General features: G+C 40.9%; 2 protein-coding genes across 6 annotated transcripts in view; both read right to left on the bottom strand.

Moving 5' to 3' along the window:
* Window positions 1–13,053, bottom strand: part of LOC139575879 (DENN domain-containing protein 2B-like) — a 77,485-nt gene extending 64,432 nt beyond the window's left edge. For 3 of the 5 annotated variants that reach the window (XM_071401270.1, XM_071401271.1, XM_071401275.1), the window contains exon 1: window positions 11,804–13,053. In XM_071401270.1, the coding sequence (XP_071257371.1) occupies window positions 11,804–11,826 (23 nt within the window). In that variant the 5' untranslated portion in view covers window positions 11,827–13,053. Of the gene's footprint in view, window positions 1–5,970; window positions 6,143–11,803 lie in introns of those variants that run through there. The other 2 variants (XM_071401273.1, XM_071401272.1) reach the window with 2 other exon arrangements.
* Window positions 13,054–13,307: 254 nt separating this feature from the next.
* LOC139575880 (transmembrane protein 9B-like) lies at window positions 13,308–17,645 on the bottom strand. Its single transcript, XM_071401276.1, has 5 exons — window positions 16,842–17,645; window positions 16,422–16,513; window positions 15,942–16,050; window positions 15,101–15,232; window positions 13,308–14,817 (listed from the first exon to the last, which is right to left on the bottom strand). The coding sequence occupies exons 1-5, from the start codon at window positions 17,067–17,069 to the stop codon at window positions 14,662–14,664; spliced, it is 717 nt and encodes a 238-aa protein (XP_071257377.1). The 5' UTR covers window positions 17,070–17,645; the 3' UTR covers window positions 13,308–14,661.
* Between the last annotated feature and the right edge of the window lie 184 nt (window positions 17,646–17,829).

Genomic DNA, 17,829 nt, shown 5'->3' with positions numbered 1-17,829 from the left:
AAACTCATGGTTAAAAAGTAAGCCCTTTATCGGGTAACCGAAACACACAAATACTATACAAAGCTACTCCCGCTAGTTTGTGTGTATGTGTTCGCATGTGGGTGTGCGTGTGTGTGACGTGCATGAGCTGTGGAATGTTTCATCTCATAGTGAAGCCATTAGGTCCATGGCCTTGTCAGCCTTGACAGGTCAACAGGCCCACAGGCCAGCCCATCACATAGAGGAATGTGCTAATATTTGTCCTGTCCATCAGGCCTGGTATTCAACAAATTAGACTATGTTTTAAAGGGTGGATGAACAGGAGAGGGGCGGGAGCTCGGAGCACCTGGCTTCAATGATAAGAGCTTCTTTATCATCCAATAAAGATTCTTAGACACTCAACTATGCATCTTTGCTCATCAACACCTGGCAGTTACATACCGAATATGAGATGTCAATGTGATTTGGTGAACACAGCACTTTTCATGGTTTGGGCTGTGATGATAACAGTAAGTTGTTATTTAGTGTTTGTCATCACAATGGATGAACTTAAATGAACCTCCGGAGGAGTAGCCTTGGCTTGGTGTAATTTCCATCCAGCACCACCACGTCTCTGGTGGAAATCAAGTAATAACAACAGACACAATGGCTTCCAGAAATAGAAGCATTGTTCTAATTTTGTTCTCCAGTCTGCTACTACACCTCTGTCTCGGCCTCTCTGGCAGACATGTCCTCCCGACCATTTCTGCTGATCAGCATACTCCAAGGTTTTCAAACTACTGTTGAGCTGAGCTCACTTACAGCCATGAGCCAGCCAGGGAAAGCAGAGTAAAACCTCTGAAACCTCTTTCCAGACGTCACAACTCACCAGAGGACATGAGGAGTGTATGGGCCCATGTATCCACAGGCATTATTTTTCCTCTTCAAAAGACCATTTCATTTTTCTCCCGTGCGTTCTCAGCGAGGAAAGAGGTTTTGGGACTGCTGTTGGAAGTCCGACATCAGATGTGAGTCTGGAGGTTGAATTACTGGGTAAATACCATGGTAGAGGGGAAGGAGGAGCCACTCCAGACACTCAGTCCCTAGCATAACATCATATGGTCCTCATAAACCTTTTACATGGTGGAGACACATTGGAACTGTTCATGTGGTGTATGTGCCTGTCGTCATGGACCAAGCATGTGTTTAGGTTGAGGAGAATGACTATGGATAACGACTCCGTTAACATGAAAGCATTATAAAAGACCTTCCACCTGGATGAGAACTCCATTCCTAATTAACAGTCCATACAAATCTCCTCTCTGCCTCGCTCTAACACATAGGCCGCAAGAGGCTGGCTTTTGTCTCCTTTTAACTTTCAGTGCCAAATTTTCTAAAGAATGGTCCAGTGGACATCTTTTCGTCGAGTGGGCGGCTGTTTGCTGAGCACTGTCGGGCCCCTTAAATATCCATCCCACAGAGCTCCATTCGCCTCTTTATGGGCAGGGGCACCCCAGGTTGACACTGTTCATGGCAGCTGCACACTCCCTACACAATAACCACAAGTCCCTGCCACCGTAGCTCTCTGACTCAATGCGCCAGATGGAACCAATTCTTTCAGTCTTTTTCATTCCTCTTTTCTCTCCATAGTTCAGCTGTTTACAGTTCCCTTTTATCTTCAAGGCAATACTAATGGCAGATATGCCCTTTTTGGAAAGCTGGGGAAAAGTGTTCTGGGCAACCTGGATATGAGCATGCACAGCTGTCGGAGCTGGCATGTGGAAAACAGGCTTATGTCCATTTGAGCTGCTGCAGGGACCTGGGATGTAGGATATATGTCACTGGGCTGACTTCTGACACACAGGCTTTAAGTTCCAATGAAAGAAGGAAAGGAGGACAAGACATTTTGTGTGCCTCCACTGCCTTACGAGTCACTGTTCTCCCTTACTCTGATATGGAAGAGGGTTAATTTATGGATCATGAATCTGAGGGATGAGAGGGGATCTGACTGAACCCTTATGACTGCCTACACTCCGTGGCCAGCTTATTAAGTACACCACCCCATTTACAAAAACAGCTCACTCCTACTGACAGTGAGTCACGTGGCCATGGCTTGCTATACAAAGCAGGCAGACAGGAATCGAGGCATTCAGTTACCGATCGATTGAACGTTAAAATGGGAAAAACTGATGACCTAAGCAACTTTGTGCGTGGTATGATCGTCGGTACCAGGTGCGTCGGCTCCAGTATCTCAGAAATGGCCGGCCTCCTGGGCTTTTCACGCACGACAGTGTCTAGGGTTTACCGATAATTGTGCAACAAACCAAAAACATCCAGTCAGCGGCAGTCCTGTGGGCAATAACAACTTGTTGATGAGAGGTGGAAGGGGAATGGCAAGAATCGTGCACGCTAACAGGCACGCTACAAACAGGCAAATAACGATGCAGTACAATAGTGGTGTGCAGAACGGCATCTCGGGAATGAACAACTCGTCAGTCCTTGTCACAGATGGGCTATTGCAGCAGACGACCACACCAGGTTCCACTCCTATCAGCTAAAAACAAGAAGAAGCGGCTCCAGTGGACACGTGATCAACAACACTGGACAATTAAAGAGTGGAAAAACATTGCCTGGTCCGAAGAATCCCGATTCCAGTTGCGTCATGCTGATGGCAGAGTCAGGATTTGGCGTAAGTCCATGACCCCATCCTACCTGGTGTCAACAGTACAGGCTGTTGGTGGTGGTGTAATGATGTGGGGAATGTTTTCCTAGCACACGTTAGGTCCCTTGATAGCATTTGAGCAATGTTTCCATGCCACGAAGAATTCAGGCTGTTCTGGAGGCAAAGGTGGTCCGACCCAATACTAGATACCTAATAAACAGGCCACTGAGTGTATATCCTATGTAAAAGATAGATGGATTACAGAAATGTGTAAGGTGAGCTATCAAAGGAGAAGCAGAGAAAATACATCTGAATATCATTCCTTTTAAGGCACCTTTGCATGATCAAAACAGGAAGATATAATGTATAGTAAGGCAAATGGTATGTAATCCAGGGTGAGATAGTGACTACACGTCAAGGTGGAGCCTGAGTGCCAGCCTCCCAGCACTTACTTCTGGTCACAGGCAGTTTAACTTACCAATAGCCTTTACATGGCAAGTGAGCCTGAAAGAATGCCATGCCCAAACCATTTTGAATATGCCATTCGACAGGTTTAAGAATGTCTATGAAAGGTTGTGCAAACACTCAGTATTTGTAATGCCAAACTCCAAAGAGAGAATGAGATTGGTGACATTTGAAAAGGGACAGCATTCCCCATCTGCTTGAACAGAGGGAGTAGATTGCACTACACCCAAAAGTAAATCAAAGGTCTCCGTCATTCAAAACAAAAACAAGAAGTAACAGGAAGTGACAGACTACTGTACAGGATCTTAGTTACAAAGGCTGGGTGGTGAGCAGAAAGGATAACACAGAATACCTGTGAATCAGTGTCAATACTATAATTTTTTATAGTACTACTGATATTAATTAGTGCATTGTTGGGAAAGAGCTTGCAAGAAAAGGCATTTCACTGTACTTGTGCACTTGACAATAAAAATGTTAAACTTGAATCACTCCATAATGTGTATTGTGCGACAATTTTTGCCAAGTTACGAACTAAGCTTAGCTACATGACTACCTAGGATCCATACACTGGTTGAACTACCACGCTTCCATTCCAAAACCATAGATGGCCCTATGTCTTGCCATCTTTATTCCTGCTATGGACCTAAAATGCAAATGGCTGAGATGAAATGGAGTAGAAAAGGGAGGACCGGGAGGAAGATGCGGCACATTGAAGGCACTGCATAAAAGTGATGCACCATTAACCTTTAACAAGGCTATGATAAAAGAACTGACACAACTTTTTACACTTGTGGGGCAAACTTGTGGCTGGATTATCCACTGCTGCATGTATAGCCTAGACCCAGTCAAATTATGAGGTTTAACTGTGACATCCAATACAGTCATTCTCTGTGAGCTATATTCCACTCAGATCCTGGTCACAGTGTATCACATGATTTCCCCATGAATCTTAAACCACTGAGAGATCAACACAGATCTACAACTCATCATCAAGGTTGGCAAACTGACATTGAATTCCAACAGCTTTAACAGGATAGTGATCATTGTCTCCTGACCCCTCCTGTCTCAGCCTCCAGTATTTATGCTGCAGTAGTTTATGTGTCGGGGGGCTAGGGTCAGTTTGTTATATCTGGAGTACTTCTCCTGTCTTATCCGGTGTCCTGTGTGAATTTAAGTATGCTCTCTCTAATTCTCTCTTTCTTTCTCTCTCTCGGAGGACCTGAGCCCTAGGACCATGCCTCAGGACTACCTGGCATGATGACTCCTTGCTGTCCCCAGTCCACCTGGCCGTACTGCTGCTCCAGTTTCAACTGTTCTGCCTGCGGCTATGGAACCCTGACCTGTTCACCGGACGTGCTACCTGTCCCAGACCTGCTGTTTTCAACTCTCTAGAGACCGCAGGAGCGGTAGAGATACTCTTAATGATCGGCTATGAAAAGCCAACTGACATTTACTCCCGAGGTGCTGACTTGCTGCACCCTTGACAACTACTGTGATTATTATTATTATTTGACCATGCTGGTCATCTATGAACATTTGAACATCTTGGCCATGTTCTGTTATAATCTCCACCCGGCACAGCCAGAAGAGAACTGGCCACCCCTCATAGCCTGGTTCCTCTCTAGGTTTCTTCCTAGGTTTTGGCCTTTCTAGGGAGTTTTTCCTAGCCACCGTGCTTCTACACCTGCATTGCTTGCTGTTTGGGGTTTTAGGCTGGGTTTCTGTACAGCACTTTGAGATATCAGCTGATGTAAGAAGGGTTATATAAATCAAATTGATTTGATTTGATATATGGCTTATAGGCTAATAGTATGCCCAGCATGCCATTTAGATACCAGTAAATAAAATTGTGAAAAGGCACCCTAAAGCTGTGTGGCTCCACTAGACAATGGGTTTCTATTATGGGTGATGTGTGGGCACTGGGCATAGCAGCATACATATAGCCTACCAGTCTTACCCAATAACTGGGTGTGTGTATAATATCATACACATTGTCTGATAATGCCAGCCTAAAAAGCATCTGGTGACATCCCACCCTCGCCCCTGTTATGCAAGCCCTGGCCAGAGAACAGAGGGGCCTCCCAATCTTGCTGCTGACAATCCAGTCCAGTGAGAAGGAAAGGTCATTGTTAGACATGCACAATAGACAGTCTGTTCGGGAAATGTTCAAGAAAAAGAGCTTGCAGCTGCAGGGTCTGCCTAGTCGCAGTGATAGTGATAGCAGGAGGTACCCCTGGGGGAAAAAGGTCTGGCTAAACTGAATCTAACAGAGAGATGCCCCTCAGAGAGAAAAAATATGATCCACATTAGAGGACATAATAGGCTATGATTATGGATATTCTCACTCAACAGCATTAGTAAATCTGAGGCGGATGTAATCTCAGAACGTTTGTAGCTAAATTATCCGTAGCTCTCAAGAACCCAAGTGAGTTTACAGTCCCTCTTTTGAATTGAAAAAAATGATCTCGTACTCCACAATGTAAACTTTAGTTTGGCATAATTTATTTAGCCTCAACTCACTCAGTCCGATTTAATTTAATTATTTTGTCATTCACATTATCTACTTGAAAGAGCTCAAGTGGGGATGTAACGCTAACAACAAGGATAACGTTAACGTGGTACATCCCCAAAACTGTTACGTTACCAAATACGGTAAAATCACTAAAATCACTTCAGCGAAATATTTATTGTAGGCTATACTTTAGGTTTGTCAATTGATACAGTCGCATATAACCACGAGATGAATTTGCGCTTTCCGAACTCTGTCTGTACAGCATTCAGATACTTTTGCTGCAACTAGCTCGTTAACCTCGTTAACCCTTTATAAACTATCCCCAATCATGTAAAAAAAAAAAAAAAAAAAATCAAATGACGACCAGCTTTACCTCAGAGTAGCGCCTCATTTCCACAGCCATTTTTCCCCCAAAAAAGGCCAGCAAATATCAATCACGTTAGATAAATTGTAGCAAAAAAATAAAACGTTTCGTTTTGCCGGATAGCTGCAGCTTTCCCACTGAACTACGAGTCATGTCTTTCCAACCAAATCCCTCCCTCTTTGAGAACTCCTCTGGAGAGGCGAGGGCTGGACTAGTTTCCATGGAGATGGGTTGTTTGCCCCCCACTTCAATGGATCTGGCCCCTTTCCTCTATCCCACGCATAAACTTGCAGCAGTTCTTTGTCTATTCAACAGTATATTTCATAGGAATGACCAAGAGAGTCAGATAGGCTCTGGAATTATCCTCAGGACATCATTATCATGTGGTCCACATTCCATTTGGATCTTTTTGACACTCTCTTCCTAGCCTTCTAACAGCATATAAAGAGAGTGACAGTTGGGAGTGCACAAGACAACGCTAGAGTGGTCTCAAATACACACATGCCAGAGGGGTAAGAAAGTCTTCGAGTTGGAAACTAAAGTCAACAAGTGACTATTACAACATATAAAGTGTACAGCATGATGAGCCAGTACAGTATATTCCCACATTTGGAGAGAGAAATGTATTAATCAATAACAGCTACGAGAGAACACTATGTTTAGTTATGGAATGAATAACTACTCAACTCAGCGTGGATATTCTCTCAGGGAAACAATTAGAGAAGATTTCTGTGTAATTGTATGGTTTTGGTGTATCCAACTATTTATAACACAAACTAGCAAAATCACAATGTAACAAGAACATAATCAATAGGCCTACACACGTTTCAACTACAGAATGGTACTCAGAGATGGAGAATGAATCCGCTATTTATCCAGGAGATAGATAAGATGTCAAAACACATCTCAGAAGATAAAGTCAAGGTTGAACCTTTAAAGACCTGTGTCAATTAGTGAAATCGTGTAATTATGAACAGCCTCAAGGGCTTGATGATGAGGCTATCTCCAGAGGGAAGGGTTTGTCAAAGACATAATTTCAGGTCAAACTGAATGACGAACACACAGCTAATGAGTTGGAAGACAGTTGCCATGATTAGTCCCAACAGTCATACATATCTTTAAAATTAGGAGTATAGACTGTTATCAATTAACATAATACTTAACAAAAAACAAGTTAACAAAACACTTATTTGACAAAACTATTAACAAGATCCATTAAATGTTTTTTTGACATTATATGTAATTATACTAGGACATTATACTGGTTGGAGACATATCCCAAAGTAATAATTCAGATATTCAAAACAGTGAACACATGTTCACTGAGGACAGTTGCCAGAATCCATGTACATATTAGCAGATGTGATTCCTTGTTGTTGGACTGCAGTGTGGATCCTGTCGCTCTCTGGTTGGTTTTATATAAGTGGGCTCTAGACAGGCTTAAACCTCATGCTCTGCTCTCCCAACATTAAGCTTCCCAGAGCACACATGCATGTTGAGAAACAACACTGCAGTCTGAGTCCAGACAAAACAATACCCAAGGGGGAGGATGCCTGCTATGAAGATCACCATACCCAAAGTTGTGTCTGTTTTTCACTTTCTTAAGTGTAGGTTACCTCCAAGCAAAACAGCCTTTACATTGTTACATTGTTGTAATTGTTGCGATTTTTGCGATTTTTGTTCTTTGTCATCAAAGAAAAATTTGGTCGGTAAACAATATGTATATAGTCCGTAAACAATATGTGCCCTACCTTTACGCTACTGATTTCTGGAACATTTTCGATGCACTTAAGAAAAACATGAAAAAATACAAACAAGCCACATGAATTCAAAGTATTGGAAACATGCATGAGTCAACACACGAGTCCACTCAACCTTGCTCTGGTTAAGGGAACAGCTATTGGGCCACAGCAGAATTTGAAAAAGAACTGAACATTTCTATCCAAAACAATTGGCACGAAGTCTACAATCAAGAATCAATGTCCCCTTTCACAGGAAAGGATGCAAAAGACTGAAATGGTAATTATAAAGCCTGTCTTTCATATCTACTCTATAATGCAATGCCTAATCATCACAAACAAATGTCAGTTTACAGCTTACCCATAAACCAATTCTCTCATCAAACCCTCTGAGCATCAGCAGTAGAAACATAGATGGGGGAGAGATCAAATCTAAAGCCATTCCACTGGGCACAGACATCAGTTCAATATCTAGTTTTGATTTACATTTCGTTGAGTTGTCAACTAATGTGAATTCTGCGTGAAATCAACAAAAAATGGTGCCATGTCATTAGATTTAGGTTCAAAGTTGGGTGAAAAATAGACGAAATTCCCTTACATTGATTACTTTTTTCAAATCCAAATTTTGTTGAAATTATGTGGAAACAACGTTGATTCAAAATGTGGAGTCGATCTACCTGTCATGAATAGAATCCACACCACAGTTCTACCAAGTCTCCAACTACAGTATGTATCATATATTTTACTCTCAGTGTGCACTATTTCATACAGCCCCCCCGGAGCATCCTTTCATTCTACTGACTGAGGAACGGAGGAAGTCGTAAGATGCAGACATCCGACTCATGTCCCATAACATGTCTCCAGGAAGTCCACAGCTTTGTCAGTATGTCGTTGTACTCTAAGATCTAACTATACTGAACAAAAATATAAACGCAACATGTAAAAATGTCTAAGATTTTACTGAGTTACAGTTCATATAAAGAAATCAGTCAATTGAAATACATTCATTAGGCCCTAATCTATGGATTTCACATCTGTGAATACAGATATGCATCTGTTGGTCACAGATACCTTTAAAAACAAATGTGCCTCACAATGGGCCTCAGGATCTCGTCACGGTATCTCTGTGCATTCAAGTTGCCATCGATAAAATGCAATTGTGTTCGTTGTCCGTGGCTTATGCATGCCCATACCATAACCCCACCACCATGGGGCACTCTGTTCATAACGTTGACATCAGCAAACCGCTCGCTCACACGACGCCATACACGTGGTCTGTGGTTGTGAGGCCAGTTGGATGTACTGCCAAATTATCTTAAATGATGTTGAAGGTGGCTTATGATAAAAAAATGAACATTCAATTATTTGGCAACAGCTCATGTAGACATTCCTGCAGTCAGCATTCCAATTGCACACTCCCTCAAAACATGAGACATCTATGGCATTGTGTTGTGTGACAAAACTGCACATTTTTGAGTGGACTTTCATTGTCCCTAGCACAAGGTGCACCTGTGTAATGATCATGCTGTTTAATCAACTTCTTGATATGCCACACCTGTCAGGTGGATAGATTATCTTGGCAAAAGGAGAAATGCTCACTAACAGGGATTTAAGAAATTTGTGCCCAAAATTTGAGAGAAATAAGCTTTTTGTGTGTATCGAACATTTCTGGGATCTTTTATTTCAGCTCATGAAACATGGGACCAACACGTTACATGTTGCGTTTATATTTTTGTTCAGTGTAGTTGTCTCTCAGACATGTCAAAGCCTCATAAAGTATAGAGAGTACTGAGTGGACTCTTGACAGCTTTGTGCTTCAAATTAGCAGAGGTACTAGTGCTGTTTCATACTGGGAAAGGCTGGATCCAGTAGCATGGATGCACAACGAAGAACAACCTCCTGGAATCCACTGTGGTGTCGAGAAGTCGGGTCTTCAGGGTTTCTTCTGTACAATGAAAGCAATACATTACGCTGCTTCTCTGTGAGTGTAACATGAGAAAATCAAATACAGTCCAATCATAAATAAGCACTACTTAAAGAGAGACTGTTATTGTTTTTATATGGCTACTTTCACAAAAGAATGCAACCTTTTTCATTGCTCGGGCTCAGGAATTTGTCCACAGTTTTGATGGCATAAATCTGTTTTAAAATCATCTCCCTGAGGTCTACAACTCTCCACCTTTTACACCTGCTAAAACCATTCAGGCAAAGGGAAAAAACATACGACCAGGCCAGTGTTTTTTGGACTCGTTACAGGTCCAATGTACCTTGCGTAGGATCCATCGGTCATGTTCAGTGAATCCACAAAAGCCTCTGAAATTTGACAGTAACCCTCTCCAGTACACTGTTGAGCTTTCACCACACCCTTACCACAAAATATTCCTGTGAGAGCCTCTCCTCTGGCATCTGGAGATTTTAAATAGCCAAGGGCCAGCGGGTCAAGGGAGTTATGGAAATGAGGATGGGCCAGTCGCATACGAAAGCCTCCAAGCAGCCTAACAGCATAGGGTCTGATTGAATCGCAAGTCTAAACTACTTGTTTTAACATAAAGATGTTTTTTTTAGGAACAACATATTCAATTTCAAGACAGGTCATGAGGCACCCTTTAAACTTCAGCAGTCGAGTCCTCTCATGTTGATGATGTCTATCCAATACTACTGCCCTAAGGCCTACAGCAATGAAGAGATGACAAGACTCACACTATATATACTTCCTCTCCACCTAAAGTACCAATTTGCATCAAAATAAGCTTCAGGGCCTGTAGACTTTTCAGTGGTTCATCTAGTATCATAATGTAATCGTATCCATCTTATTTTATCCCTTAGCATCATAGGGCAATAATATGATTCGATCTCATTCTGTTGCTGAGAAATATCTCAAAATGGACAAAAATCAGAACTTTTTGTTGTCACAAGGAAAGCTACTAGAGGCATGTAAGCTATTCTGTGTGTGTTAGTGTTTGTTATGCATACTTGTAATAGGTGCTACAGCCTCAGGCATCACTATGGCCCCTATTGACTGTTCTCTCCATATGGAGTCCATTTGGAATCTGTGACCCATGGAGAACGCTGTTACCAAAGGCTGCCATGAGACTTTTAAAAGATCTGCCACTGCTGTCCCCATGTACAAATAATACACATCTCCACAGATCTAAAGTCACTACCGCACATGGGATTTATTTTTTATTTCTAATAAACACCCACCTATGTTTTGCAGCACTGTTGGAATTGGGCAAACACTTCAGGACACGATCCTGTGCCGTATTTGTTATCAGGGAGGAAATTGGCAGCCTCCAGTCACATTAGCCTTCATCCTGATTAGTTCAATGTGTTAATGGTATTATAGCTGTCAGCCTCACATACTGAAAGTAGAGGAATGTCCTGCACATTGTCTTAATTCTTGCTCCAGATGCTTTTTTAAAGGCCCAGTGCAGTCAACATTTAGTTAAACCTGTGTTTTGTATCATATTGTATAACAGCTGATGAAACTAATACTGCAAAAGTGTGAAAACATTTGATCAGTGTTATTTCCTGATAATTGGTGGTTGAAAATACAATCTACACAGGACCTTCTAAACAGCCTGTTTGCATGGGTGAGAGTTTTGGCTTACCTGGTGTCATCACCAGGCGGTAAATTACTTAATAGACCAATAACAAAGAGAGTTCCAAACCTCTCTGCCAATAACAGCTAGTTTTAAGTTTTCCCTTCCCCACTCAGACCACTCCCAGACAGTCCAAGCAAAATTCTAGCTCGATAATTTTTTTGATAAAAACTATTTTTGCCCATTTTAATGGAAAAATATTACAGTAAGGTACTTAATTGTTACTCAGAAATTATTTGATATTGATATAAAAACAGCTCCATTGGGCCTTTAAGAATTACAGGATAAACACATGCATGGAAGTAGTTATTCTCCCTTATGAAAGAGATTTCTATTCTGAGAATGGGCCCCTCCTTAACCACAGTATTTACTCAAGAGATGTCTAATAATTCATATTCTAAACATAGGAAATCATTGTACTGTTATAGACAGGAATAAATCATACCAAATAGCCCATCATCAATTTCAAGCACAGAGAGTAACTGCTCAACAAGGACCTACCTATACACTCTATTATCTTGCATTTCAGTGGCATTGAAAGGTTTTTCCAGACAGCAGCCATAATGTTAGTCTGACCATGGTCAGGCAGACCTTGGGAAGGTTCTGACTGAAGCTTCTCCTGCAGGGATGCAGCCTCTATGAGCCTTGAAATGATTCCCACTGTCTGACACTGAGGCACTGAAGAGGGGATTGAGGAGACAGACCCTCTCCGTCTGTCATTAACCAAAGAGGGACAGATAAGAGCCTGGCCCTTAAAACACAGGATGGGTCCTATTAAAAGGAAGTACCTTGGAGTATTGTTTTTGCTTGGACATGCAATAATTCAGTTTGAAAGAGTTTCAGGTGAAAGAGTAGTTCTAATACTTTTACTTTCGTCTAGAAGCCTGCATTCCCCCACGCATGAAGCAACATTTTAATACTTCAATAAAAGCATACTGCAAAGAAAAAAAACAAATTCACCCAAATCCTCCCATATTGACTGATATTCAAAAAGTAAGAATGGTACAAAAGATTCATATATTATTTCAGTTAAGATGCCAGATTGGGTACTTAGGGTAGTTCCTATAAAAGGCCTTAAGGCGCCCCCTAGTTTATGTTCACAGTACAGCACTTGAGTTTGAGGTTACAGTACTGTATTGAATAAAACAATTTTGGGGAAACTGTTGTTGGTCATAGGTTATTAATTCAAACCAGCAAGTCACTCTCATAAAAAAATCGCAACCTTTTTGTGGCAATTTTTTATGATTTTCTGCATTATTGACCACGCAAGTTTCATAAAACAGAAAATGCAAGAATCAGTTTCATAAAACAGTTAATGCATTATATTAAGTTAAAACTACAATATATGGATTTACTGTATGAACAAATTAAAAGGAAAACGCTCCTTACCGTATCCTTTATGCACTTATTGGAGTATTTTTCAACAATCCATTCTTTGACAACGCAAATGTAGCTCTTTTGCCGAGTATCCTTAAATCTGAATTTTCTGCACCGAGTGTAGCCTACTTTTTTTCTGGATAACGGACTGCATGCATACAAAAAAATAAAAGGGGAGAACAGGAAACGATGACGGCAGCTCTGCACAAGTCATTGAAAAGTAAATAAATGATCACTATTGTCTTGTATGATATCAACATACTGTCATTAGAGATAAATTCATTTTTGCAAACTTATCCTGTAATTTTACTCCGTGTTCTATTGTTCAATGGTGAACTTACGAAATAGCCTGATTATTTTCGTTCAGATTTCGTTCCCTCTTGGCTATATTATGAATGATGGATTTTTAATGCATTAATACAATTTAAATGCATTGGTTATTGACATTTCTCATCAGTTGTAGCATTGCTGTTTATCGCCCTATGCATAGCAAAGCCCTGTACTAAAATGATCATATTGATAGAACTCCGATGGTATAGTATACCTGCCATTTTGTGCGCCTATCAATGTCTGCATTAGTGCAATATGTTTTTGTGCGCCTATCAATGCGATCATCAATTTTGGCTAATGTATTTTACCTTTTATGTTGAAGCACGACTCCTGGAGGATGGTCCAGGAATTTGACATTATCAGCATTAAACAAAAGCATTATAAATATTACAGAAATGTATTTCAAATGTGATGTTATCACAGATAAGAGTTAACACTTTCATTAGGTCACCCAACAGTAGAATTTTCTACCCACTTTACAACCACCCAAGCTATCCCAAATGATCATTAAAAAATGTTTTACATCAGTGTAAAAGACAGATGGTGGCATCAATACTGTCTAACATACGACAATGACAGTTATTTAAAGTTTGAATAATGGTGGATCTCATAAATGTGTGATTCATGTCAAATGTATCTAAATGGAGAGGAGTAGAAGCTGAAAACAAAACAGGCAAGGTGCAGAGATGGTGTACATCTACTCTAGACAGTGACAGCTGAGGGCTCTGACTACAGTAACACACACATATATTCAAAGGAGAGGACTAATGTTTACATTAAATGTACCATCGGATGATAGGTTAACAGTCAAAATGTCTCCCAAATGCTACATTATACTTACAGGAGAACATGATACAGGAGTGTTCACACCACGAAATGCATACATCTGTACATCAACTGTTGTTCAGGGTAAAAGGTTGTAAATAAGTTTATACATCACTTCTTAAAAACCATGCTTTTTGACAAGAGACTGATGCTACACATTTTTACTGTTTCCAACTCATTCCCATCTTCTGTAGTTTAGGTAGCAGATGTTACATTTATTGTAAACGTTTTCATTAGTTTGAGTGATTAATTTTGGTATGATTATTTTTTTGTTTGTTATTTACTCTACCCTCAAATGTCTCACCTAATTTCATTGGTGACTTGGCCAACATTACTGTTATCAGAAGCTACCAATATTACTGTAAAAGAGTGCATAGTGTCACCCATTGTTTCTACTTTATCAGAAGCCAAAGATTATCATCAGCTTGTGCAAAATGGCACACATCATCCATTTTTTTTTGTAGGGGGGGGGGGGGGGGGCAACAAACTAACATCTAACTTTCTATTAGTATTATTAAATCAGAAAGTATACAAAGTCATACAGACACTAGCATTATCTTAAGCCAAAGGTCTCAAATGCAACACCCCACTTCAACCTACTGATGTAGAGACCCTTTATGATCACCTCCTGAATACATAGAGCTATATGATCACCTTTCATGAAATACAGGTCCAGTGAGGAACAAATCACCAATAAGGATGAAGCTTGGAAGTTGGGGAAAGAATCAGACAAAATAGAAGAAAAAAAAAGAAAGAAAAAAGAGGGAACACCCAGTCACAGTAACATTTTTTGCTTCACCCCGGGTTTTTGTTTCCTGGGGATGGGTTTAGCTGAGCACCACGTGGCGGTCAAACACAGACTTCCTCTGTTCCTGGACCTGCCTCCGCCAGCGCTGCTGAGCGTGCTCCACTTTGTTCAGCATGTTGGGGCGAGAGGCCGAACGAGACAATACGTTGTGGGCGTTGGCAAAAGGCTGCTGGTCCTGAACCCAAAGAGAAACAGACATTACAGTGAGGAGGACAGTGAAATTGTGACAAGCTAGAGTTTACCTTTTTTTAGAAACATTTCCAAACACAATTCTCTACGAGCTATTCATCAAATCAATTTACAGCATGAAAGAAATCTGAAAACATCACCACATACATTGCCCCAACAAGTCACACAATACGAGATCCACAATCAAACAACAAAAATGTCACAGCTACAACAACTGCTTTGACTTAAAGGCCACCACTATAGCTGGGATGGGCAACATGAACACATACCCCGACATCATCATCATTCTGAAGCTGTGAGTGTCCAAAGAGCCTCCTCTTCAGCATGGGCTCCAGCAGGGTCAGGTACACCATATAGAGGAACAGCAGGCCCAGGATGGAAAGGTAGATTATGATAGTCACCTGGAACACAGTGGACACAAATCAAATTAACATTTTATTTGTCACGTGTGCCAAATACAACAGTTAGACCTCACCGTGAAATGCTTACTTACAAGCACTTAACCAACAATGCAGTTCAAGAAAAAGAGTTCATAAAATATTTACTAAATCAAATAAAAAAGTAACATGTACATGACAATAACGAGGCTATATACAGGGGGTACCGAGTCAATGTGCAGGGGGGACAGGTTAGTCTAGGTAATTTGTAAAATGACTATGCATAGATAATAAACAGTGAGTAGCAGCAGTGGAAAAACAAAGGGTGGGGTCAATGTAAATAGTACGGGTGACAATTTGATTAGTTGTTCAGCAGTCAAACTCATTAACCCATTAGGCCTTGGCTGCCTGCAACCCATTGACTCCATTTCAGCTCCACAGTAATAGACAGAGTTGACTGGTTAGTAGCAGAGCACATGCGCCGATGCTATCCCACTTGGGCAACATCGTTGCGTGATATCCCATCGCCAAAATCGTAATGTCTCCTGTGTGTCAGGAACGTTGAATAAAATTTTATTTGAACCTACTTTGCCTGTTGTCCTTCTGCCGTTGGCAATTTAAGCAAAAATATCCACATGAAAGTATGAAGAATCATCTCCTCTCTGCTTTACCACATGGCAGGATAGCAACGGCACATGTGCGGCTAGCTGGTCGGTAGATTTCCCAGACTTACCTTGATAGTTCCAGAACTCCTCTCCTCATATTTGCATTCACAACGCAGACAGTACGCCTCCACATCCTTTCCATCAACTGGCATTGGCTCCACAACATGAAGGCAGTTACTGAAAACAAATATACAATTAAATCAAAATATGTCTTTGAAAGCACAGTGAGGTTGAAGTCTGTAACAGTTTTCCAAATATGATTTGAGATCATTCATATGACAGTGTAAAATTACAGTTAGCCTAATCCATCAGACAACCCATACACTCACCACACCTCAGAGAGTGGTCTCGTTCCACTGCATGCATCAACCAAATGGTTGCATGCCACATCATAGACTGTCATCGATTGACAGATTGTTATAACATATAGTGTGGTTAGCTGATAGGTAAAATACCCATTCGGACGTTGTAAGATCTGGCAACGTCTAACCAGTGGAACGCGACCATATGTAATCATCTTTAAATGACATCATGACAACACAACATACCAATCCTTTAGAGATACATTTTGTTTGTAGATCTGTCCATCGATGTCTCTGTACGGTGGGCAGGTACATTTACACCGGATATCCTCTGAATTCTATGGGAAAAGGAGGGGGAAATGTTCAGGCTGTGATATCAGAGAACATTTAATGCCATAAATGGTGATATAACTAGCTGCCTGCCTTCTAAAATAAGCCAGTGGAATAATCACATTTACTGTAACTGTACAGAGCAGGTTACCAGCTAGCTAGTTAACTAACTTATCCATTGACTGTCGTCACAAGAAAGGACATAATAGCCTGGCTAGCTAGCTAACTACAGTAACTAGCCAGCTGACTCAACACCTAGCATTAAACAATGTCAATTTAAATTGTTTTTATGTATTTAAAGCAGATGACAGTCATGTGAACAACAACAGAGTCTACCTTCGCATCCGTCGTCTGTGTTGACATCAATAACAAACCAACAAGAGAGAGCAGCTTGAAGGCAACGCTCGACATCATTTTTCTATGTTGAAGTACCAGAATACAAGCTACTAAGAAACTGGAGAAACGATATACTGAAATCAGATACACGTTTTTTTTAACTGACAACAATTCTTCTGCTAGCATCAAACATTTCCTTCGACTGGTCAGCTGACAACGGTATGACATCTCTTCCTGTACGCGTAAATAGTATTCCCCAGGTAAACAACTTGTCGGAACAAAAACATATAGCAATGATGGCCTTTCTGTAAGGGTCCGTGCTATCCGGAATCCGGAATTTTAGATAATCTCATAGAACAAAGCGTATAAAATCTCCTAAACCTGTGTTTACAACATACCTTATTTTTTGGCGTTTTTCCAAAAACCATACGACGAACCATGGCGGAGTTAGAGCCTACAAAAAGACGCCATTACTATTTGTCTTTATAAAGTTAACATTTTAAAAGGTTATGGCAGATAGCCGGGGAGTCAGGTATTCTAGTGGTTAGAGCGCTGGACTAGCAACCGAAAGATAGCTAGATCGAATATCCCGAACTGACAAGGTAAAAATGTGTCGCCCTGAACCTGCCCTAACCTTTTAAAATGTTAACTTTATAAAGATAAATAGTAATGGCGTCTTTTTGTAGGCTCTAACTCCGCCATGGTTCGTCGTATGGTTGTTGGATAAACGTCGGATAAACGCCGATAATAAGGTATGTTGTACAAGGCAGTTAACCCACTGTTCCTAGGCCGTCATTGAAAATAAGAATTTGTTATTTACTGACTTGCCTAGTTAAATAAAGGTAAGATTTCACCGGATGTATAAACGTGAAGCATCAGCTTGGCGTTTCCACTAATATGGAAGCTCTCTGGCCGGCATTCTGCACATTTTCTCATCGATTAAACATTTTATATCAATACAGTTTGTGTTCCCAAACTAAAAATATGT

This window comes from Salvelinus alpinus, chromosome 5, assembly GCF_045679555.1.
Source record: "Salvelinus alpinus chromosome 5, SLU_Salpinus.1, whole genome shotgun sequence".
NCBI lineage: Eukaryota > Metazoa > Chordata > Actinopteri > Salmoniformes > Salmonidae > Salvelinus > Salvelinus alpinus.
The sequence above is the reverse complement of the archived record's forward strand: the minus strand, read 5'-3'. Positions and strand labels throughout refer to the sequence as shown.

What these genes read in the sequence shown, in the direction of transcription:
- LOC139575880 (XM_071401276.1), bottom strand. Translation starts at nt 17,069, where the DNA reads ATGTCATACCGTTGTCAGCTGACCAGTCGAAGGAAATGTTTGATGCTA. An exon ending in AATGTATCTCTAAAGGATTG is followed by an intron (nt 16,051 to 16,421) that starts GTATGTTGTGTT and finishes ATTTGTTTTCAG; the next exon opens with TAACTGCCTTCATGTTGTGG. An exon ending in AGAATGATGATGATGTCGGG is followed by an intron (nt 14,818 to 15,100) that starts GTATGTGTTCAT and finishes CTTTGGGTTCAG; the next exon opens with GACCAGCAGCCTTTTGCCAA.